This window comes from Engystomops pustulosus, chromosome 5 (genome assembly GCF_040894005.1).
Source record: "Engystomops pustulosus chromosome 5, aEngPut4.maternal, whole genome shotgun sequence".
NCBI lineage: Eukaryota > Metazoa > Chordata > Amphibia > Anura > Leptodactylidae > Engystomops > Engystomops pustulosus.
This window is the reverse complement of record NC_092415.1, coordinates 65,687,766-65,698,950: the sequence shown is the minus strand read 5'-3', so window position 1 is coordinate 65,698,950 and position 11,185 is coordinate 65,687,766. Positions and strand designations below refer to the sequence as shown.

The following is an 11,185-nucleotide window of genomic DNA, read 5'->3' as shown; positions in this document are numbered from 1 at the left end:
TGCATCTTTGGGACAGATGTTGCAGCAAAACTATTGTATGCTTTATGAAACACTACAGAAATGTAGTCTATTAATGTTACTTTCCCAAACTTCTAAGTCTATATATATGATTACATAGTATATTTGCATTTTAGGACAATGATGGTTAGAACATCATCTCCTACTAAACTGGACAAGATAATGCAGGAGACATACAGGCATCTCCTCAGGCCAAGTTCATATGCAACAAAAAAGGTACACATTTAAAGTACTGCAAAAGAAAAAACAAAAAAAAACTGTATACCATTCTTTTTCCTGTAAAAGTGCACCTCGCCTTCCAATAACACTTGGAGGAAACTGTAGTCTTAGTGAATGTATAAAGGGTGTTACATAGTACATGCTCCGGTGCTTCTATCTGTAATTTGCAATTGTGACCTCTTCTCACCCCCAACCCTGCACAGAGCTGCTATGTAATATGACATCTTGATGGCGATTCTGTCCATCTTGCAAGCAAGATAGAATGTGGCAAAGGATTCAAACTGAAAATCAGATGAGAAAAGAATGATAAGAGCCAAGGAAAGTTGAGCAGGAAACACTTTGCTTTGATGAGTTATATTAGTTTATAAAATTCCCAGTGATTGTTTACATGGGTCTTTAATATTAGTGTCCTGTTAGTACCCTCTCTAATCCCTCGCAAGTGGCATTCGGCATCGCCACCCTCTTTTTCAGAATGGGCCCAGGAGATGTTACACATCTACCGAATGGAGGTGGTCATGGCATACATCACAAGCACTTCTGAAAGATTTATTAAGTTGTGGCAACCTTTGGTGACATTTTGGGAGTCCCAGAGATATCCTCGGAACAAACAAGTCAAGCCCCTGGACACCAGCGAGAAGCTGATATGGCCCACTGGCCCTGTCAAACAGTAATGGTCACTTTATTTCCCCCCTCCTCCTTGTCCTCCGTCTACCGCCCCCTAACCCCCACACTTTCCACCTTGTGTTGAGTATCTTGTCGGATAAAAGTCCTGTGTGAATGGTAACCCCCAGAGTGACAGACTCAGATGTCATATTTCTTTGGCCCTCAAGAGGAATGTGACCTACATACAAAAGTGATCTTCTAGGACGCCCCTATGTACCAAATCAGTCCTGTTCAGGGATACTGGCAATGACCTGTGAACTTTGGATACGTTCTCTCTCTCATAGTCTGTATGAGAAATTGTATGCATCGCAGAATAATCTTAATGCTGAAGGGGTTGCTATGGTCCATAATGTTTAAGATAATATTTACTGATATATTTGTATTGATTGAAGTATTGATTGAAGTTAAAATGATTGAAGTACAAAAGTACCATCTCTAGATTTTACATATGTTCATGAAGTAGAGAGAACAGACAGAACGAGACCGTGTAATGACACAAAATCTGTTTATTTCATGAAAATAAATAAATACAAAAATACAACTACTGCAAACAAAAAAAACAAATTTCATTTTTTCTTTACAAGCAATAAAAAATAGAGGATGTACAGTCCTTAAAATGGTAATTCCATCTCTCCCCCAATGAATGGAAAAACAGTTAAAGACATATTGAATTCCATTTTTGAGGTAAAATGGTTCAGAGAGATATTAGATGCAGGCAAAAAACAAAATGAGATTGATAATTCTCCCCCTCTCAAATTGCATATTCATAGAAGTTAAGGTGCAAATGTAGTCTGGGCATTGAACAACTTTAGTAAAGAGCTTGAACAGGAATTGTGCTGTAAGTATATAGCACTTCGACTTTACAAATACTATATAGCAGCATATTAAGCTTTACACAATGTTGACCTGCAACCACTTTTACTTAGCCAGTGCTTCACCAACAAGTTGAATACAGATATCTCCGGCGTCTGTCTGAACAACAAGGTGGCCTTCGAATTTGCCAGCGGCCCTGGGCTTGAATTTCACTGGCAGGTTGATGTAATGGTGGGCTCTGTAAAAACAAATACATCAGTGGCATGCAAAAAACTTCGGTGGAATGAAGTGGTTATACAAAACAATTTAATGTCTACTTTAATATAGTTTTCTATTATTTTCTAGCACAAGTTGAAGCTGTAACAGTCTTTTACACAAGATAATATACATGAAAGATCCAAGTGGTACTTGCCTTATTTTGTAAAACAAGAGTATGTGCTACAACATAGTCACTATATAAAAGCCTTTGCAAAAGAATTTATTTTCGCAAACGCTTTTATAATATATAAAATTCAGTAGCTAATTATAATTGGGGACACCCACAGCCATAGACAAAGATAAAATTTGATATTTGATAGTAGAAATCGTTCAAATATATTTTCTTTTCTTAAAAATAATTAATCCAGGCTTTGAACCTTAAAAATTGCACCAAAAAGATTCCTCCCCCAAAAAAGGAACAGATTGAGACGCCAGCCTAGAGAATAAAATTAAAATCTGCAAAACTGCATAGCACACTCAGGTGATAAATCAGTATGTAATGGAAGCACAAGCAACAGTACATCACAAAGGTTATAGGTGAAAACAATGGGGAGATGTTTATCCCATGCGCAATGTTTCGGTGTACAGGCGGTCCCCTACTTAAGGACACCTGACTTACAGACAACCCATAGTTACAGACAGACCCCTCTGATTTCTGGTGAAGCTCTCTGGATGTTACTATAGTCCCAGATTGCAATAATCAGCTGTAAAGTGTCTGTAATGAAGCTTTATGGATAATCCTTGGTCCCATTACAGCAAAAAAAATGTTTAAACTCCAATTGTCAATAGGGCCAAAAATCTTTTTGTCTGGATCTAAAATTATAAAATATACAGTTTCGACTTACATACAAATTCAACTTAAGAACAAACCTCCAGACCCTATCTTGTACGTAACCCGGGGACTGTCTGTACTATCTTTTGACATATGTATGTCGCTACTGCACGGCTTCCGTGGAGAGGTGAGGGGCAAACCACCCCAGCCCAATGTATACTACGTGTGTGTGTGAAAGGGGCATAAGAGTGTGGGAATAGCATTCTATTATTACCAGTTATACAATTAATATAACAGAAGTTAGAAATAACAAACAATGACACCTAAACAACTAAAAAAATAAAAGGTAAACTTGTTATTTTGATGGGGAGAAGAAAAAAAACAATCACTCTACATCATCAACAAGAGGATCAGGTAAACTGGAAAAGCATATGAAAAATTAAACATTCACATCGGCAGTTTCTCACTGAGCTTATGTAAAATCACAGGCAGTAAAGCCAATTTCTGTACATTAAATAAATTAGAAGTTGGTTTATGTGCACACTGCACTTGCATAAGCTCACATGACTGGTCTCTACCATCACTAGAATCAGAAACTTCTCAGTAACAGCAGAGAACCCCATCACATCTGATACAATTTTCACAATGCCATTTGTTAGTGTCACACTTGTAGAAAAAGCAAACTCACTTACCTAAGGGAATACTTTGAATGCTTCATGTGAAATGGTTCTTTTGGACTTACAAATCTCAGCTGAAAGTTAATATAAGAGGTTTTTCTTTAAAAACCATGCCCATGCAGATTATTTTTTCTTAGTAAAACACTTCATGCAGATTTCATGCAGTATAAAACATCATTTTCAATATTAAGACAAAGTAAAAAAAAAATGAACTATACTTCTGAGTTCTGGAATAGTTTCTCTTGGAAGTTAGGCTTGCATCCGTGAAATAGCAAAATAATACATACTCGGTACAGGACATTTTTGTCATTTTATTCAAATAATTTAAAAGTGTCTACACACAGGCGTTGTTAAGTAGCAGCGTGTGACAAAAGGAACTAAGGAGAAGGTGTCTAGATTGGCATCCAAGGGGTTTTTTTTAAACTTATATTTAAGTCCACACTTCTGGTTTTATTAATCTAGTGATGACATGATCAGTGGTGGATAGCATCATTACAATACAGGCAGTCCCCGGGTTACGTACAAGATAGGGTCCGAAGGTTTGTTCTTAAGTTGAATTTATAGGCAAGTCGAAACTGTATATTTTATAATTGTAGATCCAGATGAAAATTTTTTTTGCCCCAGTGACAATTGGAGTTTAAACATTTTTTGCTGTAATGGGACCAAGGATTATCAATAAAGCTTCATAACAGACACCTTACAGCTGATTATTGCAATCTGGGACTATAGTAAAGCATTAAGAAAGCTTCACCAGAGGTCAGAGGGGTCTGTCTGTAACTATGGGTTGTCTGTAAATCTGGTGTCTTTAAGTAGGGGACTGCCTGTATTAATAATAGAAACAAAGAAACAAACAAAAACCCTTAGGTGCCATTCTACTTGTCTAATTCCATGGAACAATATGCAAATCTGGGTCTGATCAATGCAACACAGAGTCCAGCTTGTTCATGAGCCAGCTGTCCGGACACCCCCCTTTGCTACTCCCAAGAGCCGCCCCTTGAGTTCTCATCAACCTAAAGCCCTGCGTTTGCACAGTTCAGTACACTTAGACCAGCACAGGAAAAGAGCTTCCCTTCTGTTGCGCCCTAAATGGGCGCATCATGAATAATCTGGACTACTTTTCTCTGTGTTGCATGTAGTGGACCTCAAATTGCATATTGCTCACAGAAAAAAAAAATGCCATTTTTACAATGTATGCAGTTTTGCTTAGTCATAACATCTGTGGACAGCTTGCCTTTCAGGAAGTTAAATCGAGGTACAAATAACCTTGGATAAACTACAGGCGGTCCTCTACTTAAGGACACCCAATTTACAAACGACCCCAAGTTACAAAATGACCTCTTGATGTTGGTAATTTACTGTACTTTAGCTGTAGACTACAATAAACAGTCATAACTTCTCAAAGGTGTCTGCAATTAAGCCTTATTGTTAATCTTGTTTATGACAACCCAACATTTGTAAAATCCAATTACAACAGAACAAAATAAATTTTGACTGGGGTTACAATTATGAAGTATACAGTTCTGACTTACATACAAATTCAAGTACAAACCTAAAGAACCTATCTTGTATGTAACCCGGGGACTGCCTGTACATGATTTAGATTTCCGTGCCATAATATCTTTAACGTCATGGATAATATAAAAAAAAAAAAAAAAACAGAAAAAATACAAGACTTCTGTAGTGATGTCCTTTAGACAAATAAGGCTAAAAAGGAGATGTATGGCCATAATGCATAGCACCACATTTGATAAACAGAAAAGCACAGAGAATTAAGGAGGAGGAGTGATGTTCTGGGCTTGTTTTGCAGCCACAGATTCTGAGCACCATGGACTCACTGACGCAACTATGAAATCCTATGTAAACCAAGGTTTTACCTAGTGTCAAATGGGAGGATAACAGATAAATCTTGGTCAAAACAAGAGACTTGTACCTAAATGAATGCCCACAATCATCTGAAGGAATATTATAAAGAATAGAGGGTCAAAGTTCCTCCAAAACAATGTGAGACTGAAATTCAAGTTATTCTAGATAAAAATGGTTTTCATAGATGGATTGTCCATTTTAGTTAAAAAAGATAACAAGATGAAATCTGTAGTGGGTGTTTCACCATAAGTATCACTTATTAAAAAATTTTATTTAACAATGACCCGATATGTGAAATCATAACAAGGTGTACAGACTTTCTATGACTACAAGCAGAACAGTACAAAGGTATACATACTGGATATTTTTGATCAACAGATGAAGGATAAAAATGGTTACCAAATAAGATATATATTATGAACCTGAAAATGCCAAAACAATATTTATGGTCAACAATACTTACCAAATATGTTGTGAATGAGTTGTTTCTTAAGTTTACTTTCAGTGTACTGGATTCACCAACAAGTGTTGATGGAAAGCTATACAACTCTTCTGAGGCAAAAACACCCCGAATCGCTTCATCTTGCCTATTACATGTAAAAAAAAGAAAAAAAAATATTTTGAATATTGAGTGAATGCCCCTTTACATAAGATGAATTATTAGGAATGTTGATTTCCAGTAACAGATCCATGCAATAGAGTGGAGACCAGCTGAAAAACTAGCAAAACGAAATACTAAATACATAAGAAAGCAACTGAAAACAGCAAGTACAGTGTAATAAGCATTAGTAGTGGTAGTAGTCCAGATGGTGGTCTTAACATAGGTAATAAGCATTTATGTAAAATAAGAGTATCAGTTCATAGCCTTTTAAGGAGGGGACACAGTACCTTTATTAGTTTATCATAAGTAGCATAATCTACTCATTTTTAATGTCATTATGGCTTTTCTAGCCATGATTTCCGATTCTGGTTATAAATAAAGGGCTGTGAAGTTGGTAAGCCAAATCTCCAACTACTCAATTACTCCCCACCCCCCCCAACCAATTCTCACTACTCAATTCTCCGATTTCCGCCCAACTCAGACTCCTCAACATAAGCCTGTCAGTGTACTTTTTCTATTGTGTGTTTATGTATTTTGGAATTGGAGATATTAGAAAACAGTTTTCCTCTCTTATTCGATATACCGTGTATAGAATCCATCAGAGCACCTAACTTGTACAAACATGAGGAAAAGCAAACAAACAGAAAGCAGTATACAGATAGGTTGAACAGACACTGGACAATCGTTAGGGCAAAATCAGACAACCATAGGGGGAACTTATGTACAGTCGCAAGCTTATATTTTTGTAGTCTGACTGGGTCCATTTTATTCCGACTGCACCAAAATAATCTCCAACTCCACAGCTCTGCTATACATCACATAGGGGATGTGCAAGTTGTAATAATAATAATCATCCCCATCATGACTGCTACTTATAAGCAGTCTGAAATTGTGTGATTTTGTTTAGGTGTAGACATCTAAAAGCATCTCCAGAATACACAGGGGTTGATTTCTCAGGCTGCCTAGAAAAGAAATGAATTCTAATTTAGAACCATGAAACAGATTATGTCGTCTAGGGATTTGGCCTATTGAACATTTGATAAATATGCCCAATAGAATACAGACAATTATTAACCAAAACACTTGTTGAAATACAAATTGAATATTGGAAATGACTACTGCCACTATGAATGCATTACAGCGCTAGCTAGGTTAATGGCAGAAAAAGCATAATTTCGAGACCGTATCATTTAGACCAAATTATGAGAAAACTGTACTAAAAGTATGCACTTGTCCATACGCAGTTACATACACAGGCTTTAGAGCAGATGCCTCGGAGCCAGATCTTTTCCGTGGTTTCAACTGAATTTCTGTCTTTAGCAAAGAGTCGGCTGAACTGGTCAGATCGCTCGCATTTATGATGCCCTTGTAAAGGAGAAAAATTTGGATTATTCAAAAGTTTTGTATGCCATACAAAAGCAAGTTCAAGACACAGAGTATATAACATCAACATTAGCTTAATAGCAAACACATTTCTGTTACATTTTGATGGCTAGGTATAGGTTAAAAACTAATTTCTGACAGGGCTTTGGGATTTTATTTTAGCAAATACTTTCCAGTTTTCCAGGCTAAAAACATTGAAATGGTTACTCAGATTAGTTTGGGTTCAGCAGCAGGCACATCTCTGGTGTCTGTATTGTGATCAGTTGAGGTTACTACAAATCCCCCAACTCAGTCACAAAGAAGAGATCAGTACGCTTCCCGTTTAATACACTTTGTTTTGAGTTATTGGTAATCCCAAGACAAATGTGAATATCACTATAGATAGGATTTGGCTTCCAAAATAGCCTAGACCACACTGTCACCAAGCCAAATGTCTTCCTCAGCCATCCTTCTATCTTTCAAGTGCCAAGGGTTTCAGTGTCAGGAGGCCAACATCATAAGTACTGGAGAATGGATTGACATTTCAACCTGGTGTTCAGTATGGCTAGAAAGGCAAATTCACAAAGGGGAATTTTCTCCTTAGGAGCCCTCAGAGAAGATATGTAAGAAATAGGAAACTTCTGTGGCCATGCTCCTCTTACATGACAATGGGACGGGATTAAGGAGATCTTCAAAATCCTGCACCCACCTGCAAGACTAGTTCTTGTCGCTGGTGAACGCTTATGGTAGTGATGGCAAACCTTTTAGACACAGAGTGCCCAAACTACAACCGAAACCCACATATTTTTCGTAAAGTGCCGATGCGACAGTATAAGCAGTAACTTATTACCTCCCTGCTCTTTCACAGGTTTAAATTGTATAGGCACTTGAGGACACCAATACACCGTGCCATAGGTTCGCCACCACTGGCTTATGGTAAAGCCAGGAAACCATTAATCTACTTACTTCTCCACAGAGCTGAAACCTCACTTTATGCTTCAAATGTGGCTCAGAAATTGCATGACACTCAAGGTCCCAAGACTGAGTATAATCTCCCTTGTCTCTAGGGAAAAAGGTAACCGGTACCTAAAATTTAAAAGAAAACAGTTTCACTTTTGGAGCAAATTAAATAATTTTATTTTTAATATACTTAATAAGATAAGTAAAAATACTTTTAGTTTCTCATGAGCAGCAAGAATTCCAGATACTCGAGAACATCTAAAAGCTGCATAAGTTGCACGGTATACATCACCACTTTGGTCAATAGCCTAATGGAAAAATAAAATGGAACGGAGTTAGATTGAGTCCATGAAAGACTTGGTTCATACATTGCAGTTTTGTGGTGCATACAAAGTAGTCAATGTAAAGACAAAAACAAAATTCAATACAGAGGCAAGACTTTCCTCCAAAAGATTATACATTAACCCGTCTATCTTTATTCCAGGATCAACCAAAACTGCCTACTACTAGTGGTATTTGTGATTCACACGGTCGTTGTAGGTCATTGAACCACAGACCCCCATGGACCTCAATGGCAGTGAGAAACTGGCCTAACTCAAAACAATCGAGGATGCCTGGCTTTAACAAAAAAAAAAAAAGATTTAATATACTTTAAAGTAATAAACAAAAACGGAAAACATTACCTTTACATAAGGAGGTGCAAAAGATGACAGCAGCCATTTAACATCTTCATCACTTGAGTTTTCAATGTCCAAAAAACTCTCTAAAAGCAAAATATATATATTTTTTTCAAATTACTGTTCATAGAATGAAAAGCATAGGTAAGAAGTAACCTCAATTTTAATATGCACCGATATTTCAATGGAAGTATATCCTACAATGGTTATTCTGATGTGACTCTATAAAACAGACTGGATCAAGGAAGCTGTTCCCCCAAACTTATTTTATAAATCAAATGTCACCTGAACTTCCACCGGCAATAGTTCTAGGAAACACTACAGTCCGATTCTTCATTTCAATTTTTGATGTGGGAGATTTACAGAGTGGATTCGCTACATGAATTGGTGCTTCAAGACGAGTGGAGAAAGCGGATGGCGACTTTGGCACTCCATTTGTGGACACAATCGGAAGGCCCTCACTAGTTATCTGGACTTTAACAATCTGTTGCAATACAAAAAAAAAAAAAAAACATTGCAAAAGGGTATTTAAGAATAATGAAAAAACAAATACATACTAAATCTCAAACCATCCATTAACACTTCCTATATTGTAAGAAAGCGAGGCTGTGTTCAAATTAAATAAGTAAATGTCACCATAGTCCAACAAACACAGTACCTTTTGCCCAATGTCACAATGGACGTATATCTGGCCGTTCCATGGAAGCACTGTTTGCTTTGTGGACATCAAAGGATTTGGACTTACTAAAATTACTGTATGGCCCCTGAAAGAAAAGGAAGCATGAGTAAATTTTCCTTGTAAAGTCAAAGAGCGAGCTCTACGTGTAAAAAGAGTGACCTACATAGGCTCCACATTTCCATGCTGTGGTGTGATAGTAAGGTAATGAGCAGGCCATGATAGGTCGAACTGTATCAATTTTGAAGATCTGTTCTCAATTTGGATATGACCAGTTATTGCCAAACCACCTGAAAATAAATCAAATTTAAAAAAAACCTTAAAGAAATATATATGCATCATTGTTTTACTGCATATTTCGTAGTCTATCAACCCAATTAAAGACCAGATTAAATTCACATAACATTATGGGCCAGCTACAGAAAAGCACAAATTTAAAAACCCCACAAGAACCACAAAAGCAACCTAAAGAAAATATTCATACAAAATTGTACAAGTTATTACACAGAAGTGCGTACTATAGGAATGTAAGGTGCGCTATGCAGAAATACAACATACCAACAGTAGGGGCTCTCAGCATCAGGATCTCCGGGCGGACAGTCCATTGATGTTGCTCAGGAATGTTACATTGTGAAGAGACCTTTGATATAAGGGGTCCCTGTGGGCCTTTGACAGGTAACACATCAAGTGAGGTATTGCTAAGGCTTCTCTCTGGATTTCCTAAGGCACTAAATTAATGAAAAGAGGTAAAAGGAAAAAGATATTGATAGAAACTTATTCTGTGGTAATTTTTTACTGTCTGCACACCCTCTCCCACATCAGTGAATGGATAAGTGTATAGAATTCCTTAAAGAGAAGCCACACAAAATAAAGATTTAATTACCTAGGTTTAAAAAGCATTACCCTTATCCCTAAATGGTTCCTTTGCATGGCTGCAATGTTACAAAAATCAGTAAACCTACAAGCATCTCACCTGATGTGAGTCCTCGCACTAATGGAGTCCTACATAGGAAATTTACTTGCATTGCCCTGCCTCCTTGTTCCTGATTGCCAGGTCTAAGTGGCATGATATTCTGCTGTATGGAATATTAAGAGAGCTCTGGTAAATCATTGGGTGACCTCATATAAAGTTCTATTACATCTGCAACATCTATCTTATGTATGTATTTGATCACATGAAATCACAGCTTGCCTCCAAGGAGGATAGGGAGGAGTAGAAGTCCATGGAGGCATGCTGATTTCATGTGATCAGATGCATGCATGGTGTACAGTTTGCAGATGTTAGCAGGCTACAGGACCAGTGATGAGGTCACCCTGGTCACATGACATGCTGAGAAGAGGCATAGGACATAGGGAAAAATAGATGGAAGGGGCTGGTCGAGCAGAATAATATAAGATTAAGTTAAATGATGCGGATGTTAGGGAAACAATTTTTAGTTATAAAAAAAGGGGTGCCAGTTAATAGGGCTCTATAGGAACCGGTCACTAGCAGCATTTGTGAAAATGTATTTATACGGATAAAATGACATATGTGCACATACGGATGAAAAACGTCACATATGTACGGATTCATATGTTACAGAAATACACAACTGGAGAAATCATACATTCGTGTGAAAGGGGCCT

At 37.3% G+C, this 11,185-nt stretch overlaps 1 protein-coding gene across 1 annotated transcript in view; it reads right to left on the bottom strand.

Annotated features, from left to right (window-relative positions):
• Positions 1-1,388: 1,388 nt before the first annotated feature.
• The window catches only part of CEP192 (centrosomal protein 192), a 90,844-nt gene continuing 81,047 nt past the window's right edge, over positions 1,389-11,185 (bottom strand). The window contains exons 45-55 of the mRNA XM_072154750.1: positions 10,118-10,287; positions 9,726-9,849; positions 9,542-9,647; positions 9,169-9,367; positions 8,890-8,969; positions 8,419-8,514; positions 8,213-8,332; positions 7,137-7,249; positions 5,747-5,870; positions 3,436-3,494; positions 1,389-1,951 (exon numbers count right to left, since the gene is read on the bottom strand). Of these exons, the coding sequence (XP_072010851.1) occupies positions 1,819-1,951; positions 3,436-3,494; positions 5,747-5,870; positions 7,137-7,249; positions 8,213-8,332; positions 8,419-8,514; positions 8,890-8,969; positions 9,169-9,367; positions 9,542-9,647; positions 9,726-9,849; positions 10,118-10,287 (1,324 nt within the window). The 3' untranslated portion in view covers positions 1,389-1,818. The remainder of the gene's footprint in view (positions 1,952-3,435; positions 3,495-5,746; positions 5,871-7,136; positions 7,250-8,212; positions 8,333-8,418; positions 8,515-8,889; positions 8,970-9,168; positions 9,368-9,541; positions 9,648-9,725; positions 9,850-10,117; positions 10,288-11,185) is intronic.